The 5,000-nt window shown below is 38.1% G+C and overlaps 1 protein-coding gene across 1 annotated transcript in view; it reads left to right on the top strand.

Annotated features, from left to right (window-relative positions):
* The first annotated feature begins 128 nt into the window (after positions 1-128).
* LOC115211579 overlaps positions 129-5,000 on the top strand; it is a 38,845-nt gene continuing 33,973 nt past the window's right edge. The window contains exon 1 of the mRNA XM_036503206.1: positions 129-282. Coding sequence (XP_036359099.1) covers positions 144-282 — 139 coding nt within the window. The 5' untranslated portion in view covers positions 129-143. The remainder of the gene's footprint in view (positions 283-5,000) is intronic.

Genomic DNA, 5,000 nt, shown 5'->3' on the forward strand with positions numbered 1-5,000 from the left:
GCAGTAGTAAGTAAGACAAAGAAACGTGTTCTAGACGTGGTATGCTGCCGCTGTGAATTGCTATATTCTGATATGCAACATATTTGTTGTTTCAACACATCGCTCTCCCGTGTGAAGGCCCCATAAACGGCAGATGATATTCGATGCTTCCTTTGAAAAGAAACCAGCGTACGAGGAAGAACTACAGTTTAAACATTCATTTAAACATTTATTTAGACGTTCAGTGTAGATATAACCTCATCTACTCTACTTGTCACTGGTGTTTTTTTAATCGAATTAACGGTGAGTAGACATTTGTATGCATAATTGAAGATGATTAACTTACATCGTGATTTTTATGCCATTAGATCTTAATTAAAGTGTGTGTGTGTGTGTGTATGTGTGCGTATGTGTGTGTGATTGGGTGTGTGTTTAATTTTATAATTTTAGAAGATTCCTTGTAATTTTAGACACCTTTACTTTTTCAATCGTCATTTGTGCAAGAATCACTTTTAAAAATAGATTGTATATGTGTTATAATAGCGCGAATCTATATTATAAATACATTAATACATACGTACACACACACACACACACACACAGACAGACAGACGGACGGACGGACAGACAGACGGACGGACAGACGGACGGACAGACGGACAGACAGACGGACAGACACCGTGACCGACCAGGCTACACATGTTGCTACACATTGTTTTAGCCTCCAAATGATGCCACTCTGCTGGCCAACAGAAGAAAGAGTGAGCCTCGAGGAGCTTTAAGTGTTTTCGTTCAATAAACACTCACAACACCCAGTCTGGGAATCGAAACCGCGATCCTACAACCGCGAGTCCGCTGCCCTAACCACTGGGCCATTGCGCTTCCACACGTATAAATATATTTATACATATTTATGTACATATACATACACATACACACACACATTACTAGAGCTGTTTTTAATTCGTAATTTACTTCCACATATGCATCGCCGTGGCCCATCATCAAATATTTACATACAGTCACAAACAGGGGACTGAGTTCGTCTTCGGTTCGATCTAAGTACATAGTGTTGATTAGCCACAAGGATGGTCAAATATTGGTATCCGCTACTCTTAGGTTCAATCCGAGGCGAGTTATCTGTCTTGCCACGTCTATAACTTTCAGGTATTTTAAGATCCAGCATTATTAGGGAGTCTCCCTAAATGCCATCCCGCAGCAAATTCAGCGAATAAACAAAACACATACATTGCCTATGGGCGATCAATATGTCTGAATGTTTAGAGAGATAAGGGTTACTATGTTTGAATCTTGAGCTGTGTGTTTTCCTTCTTGTCCGTGCTTAATTTTCCGAATAATAATAATGAAATTATTGTATACAGTGCTCAGGTGCACCACAACTTGTCAAAAAGTATAATATAATTAGTTTTATCCGCTAATGAGTCCCCTTTAATTTTGCTCAGACTGCTTTCAGTTTTGGTGTATCGATGCAACACTGAATTTTGATTAAGATCAACCAATTATTTTTATCTCGTAAATTAAAGAATCTGATGTTATTTGGAATTAAAGTTGGGAAATTTAGGTAATTTTAGTCAGCGTAGCTTTAGCGGCTTGTTACCATGGAATGGGGAAGCACTCCGTCGGTTACGACGACGAGGGTTCCGGTTGATCCGAATCAACGGAATAGCCTGCTCGTGAAATTAACGTATAATTGGCTGAGCACTCCACAGACACGTGTACCCCTAACGTAGTTCTCGGGGATATTCAGCGTGACACAGAGAGTGACAAGGCCGGCCCTTTGAAATACAGGTACAACAGAAACAGGAAGTAAGAGTGAGAGAAAGTTGTGGTGAAAGAGTACAGCAGGGATCACCACCATCCCCTGCCGGAGCCTCATGGAACTTTTAGGTGTTTTCGCTCAATAAACACTAACAACACCCGGTCTGGGAATCGAAACCGCGATCCTATGACCGTGAGTCCACTGCCCTAACCACTGGGCCATTGCGCCTCCACTTGTTACCATGACAACCACACGCGATGTTGTGTTTCACTCCACCCGTGTCTGTGCCGCAAATTGTTCTGTGTTGATTCTTAACACCACGAGATTCTTTTCCCACTCGTGTTTTCTTTTAATTTTTCTGTGTTAATATATTACAAAATTTTCTATGTTTCTGTCTGTTAGTATTTTTCTGTGCTTTTTTCTGTGCGTTAGTATTTTTACATATTTTTCATTTCATAGGCGCAGGAGTGGCTGTGTGGTAAGTAGCTTGCTAACCAACCACATGGTTCCGGGTTCAGTCCCACTGCGTGGCATCTTGGGCAAGTGTCTTCTGCTATAGCCCCGGGCCGACCAATGCCTTGTGAGTGGACTTGGTAGACGGAAACTGAAAGAAGCCTGTCGTATATATGTTATATATATATATATATATATATCTATATATATATATATATATATATATATATATATATATATGTATGTATGTGTGTGTTTGTGTGTGTATGTGTGTCTGTGTTGGTGTCTGTGTTTGTCCCCCTAGCATTGCTTGACAACCGATGCTGGTGTGTTTACGTCCCCGTCACTTAGCGGTTCGGCAAAACAGACTTGGTAGACGGAAACTGAAAGAAGCCTGTCGTATATATGTATATATATATATATGTGTGTGTGTGTTTGTGTCTGTGTTTGTCCCCCTAGCATTGCTTGACAACCGATGCTGGTGTGTTTACGTCCCCGTAACTTAGCGGTTCGGCAAAAGAGACCGATAGAATAAGTACTGGGCTTACAAAGAATAAGTCCTGGGGTCGATTTGCTCGACTATAAAGGCGGTGTTCCAGCATGGCCGCAGTCAGATGACTGAAACAAGCAAAAGAGGAAAAGAGTAAAGAGTATATATTTTTGGGAGAAATTTTTTGTTGACCAGTGTTATTCTTATCGTAGTTTATAAATCCAAACATGAAAACTTTATTCAACTTTGGAGTTTTGGAGACAGACGCCACCTTTTCACACACACACACACACCACAAACACACACACACACACACACACACACACATACACACACACACACACACACACACATATATATATACACACATACACACACACATAGGCACACACACACACACACACGCACATGCACATATATATTAATGACGTACACAAATACATGACAGGTATACATAATACTGAAATACACATAAAATAAACACACGCAGACAAATATATTAATGTAACAAATTTTTGAAAAATTATAAAAGCATACAATCGCTGAAATAACAAAAGAAACAGTAAGATGATACATGTTGATTTTATTAGGTATTTCTGTTTATTTAGAAACCTACAATGAACAGGTCATTTCACAGACGTTAATCTATAAATTTCACAGGGGTACGTACAACCTTGAAGTTGACACCGCTCCGCTAAACGCGGAAAATTTCTGTCTCGCTATTGGCTACAAGTACACAGGGTTTTTTTTCTGTTTTTAAACCTCTGTAAATTTTTCCTCCATTTTTTTTCTCTACAACATCATACCTTCATAGCAATAAGACTGGAAAACTACACTATTATACCCGATTACCAAATTTTTTACTTCATTTTAAAAATGCATATTTCGTTAATCATTTTAATTAGATCCAATTTTTCTTCTATTCAATGACAACGCTACCCAAGGATTTTTATCTACGTTTATGGCAATTTCTCAGCGAGACACCTTCTTTCCACTGTTGGTCTTCTTTCTTTCCTCTCTATCACTATCTCTATTTCCATCTCTGTCTCCGTTTCTCGTTGCATCCCATCTTTCCTTCTCATTGTTGTCTGTTATCACCTTCTTTTCTGTTCAATTCTAACCTTTCCGCAATGCATTTGTGTTCCTTTTTATTCCATTTCTACTGCTTAGCTTATTTCTTCCTTCCTTATCACTTCCCTCTTCGTCCTTTCTGACTCATTGCTCAAGGGCCAACGTCTTAACTATCCATTCATTTCCTCTTTGGATTAGACTTCACACGACCGTATTTAGTGTGTTGTTAATCTTAGAGACTTTCGTCGGAAAACCTCACGGTTTAATAGCCTTTAGAACTTCGTCCCGTGTTCTATTTGTTAAGCTAATTTTCCGTGAAATTGTGCATACATGTTGTCGTCCAAACTTGACACCAAACTCGAACGCGTTGAAGCAAGTGTACAATTATGTTGATTAATGCGCTGAAATTGACCTGACTTTTAGCTAACGGCTGATGAAAGTGCAAGGTTAACTTGCTTGTAACTTGACCAATTTATCAGTTTCCGTCTACCAAATTCACTTACAAGGCTTTGGTCGGCTCGAGGCTATAACAGAAGACACTTGCCCAAGGTGCCACACAGTGGGACTGAAACCAGAAACATGTGATTGGGAGACAAGCTTCATATATAGATAGATAGATAGATAGATAGATAGATAGATAGATAGATAGATAGATAGATAGATAGATAGATAGATAGATAGATAGATAGATATAGATATAGATATATGTAGTATATATATATATACACATATAACATATATATGTATGTGTATATATATATATATATATATATATATATATATATATATATATATATATACATGCACACACACACACACACACACATACATATATATATATATATATATATATATATATAATAATAATAAATAATTAATAATTATATACATAATTATAAGAGATTGGCTAAAAGCTTCTCCGCGCGCTAGAAAAAGACGCCAAAAGACGCTAATACCACCTTAAAAACTCCAAAAAATAAAATATGGGCTGTAGTCGAGCAAAAGAAAGACAATGAATTAACTTTTGGTTAAACGCGTACAAGATCCAGTTTCAAGTAAAAAAAAATTATACCTATTGCTATCTTCAGCAACGTTATTCCGTAGTATAAATTCACGAGTATCTATGAACCCGTCAAAGGGCAGAGGAACTCTTCAGAGTCAACGGCCATCCAATAAATGTCTTAAGGCTGTATCATGCGCGGGGACATAGAAATAATCGGACTGAAT

This window comes from Octopus sinensis, linkage group LG5 (assembly GCF_006345805.1).
Source record: "Octopus sinensis linkage group LG5, ASM634580v1, whole genome shotgun sequence".
Classification (NCBI taxonomy): domain Eukaryota; kingdom Metazoa; phylum Mollusca; class Cephalopoda; order Octopoda; family Octopodidae; genus Octopus; species Octopus sinensis.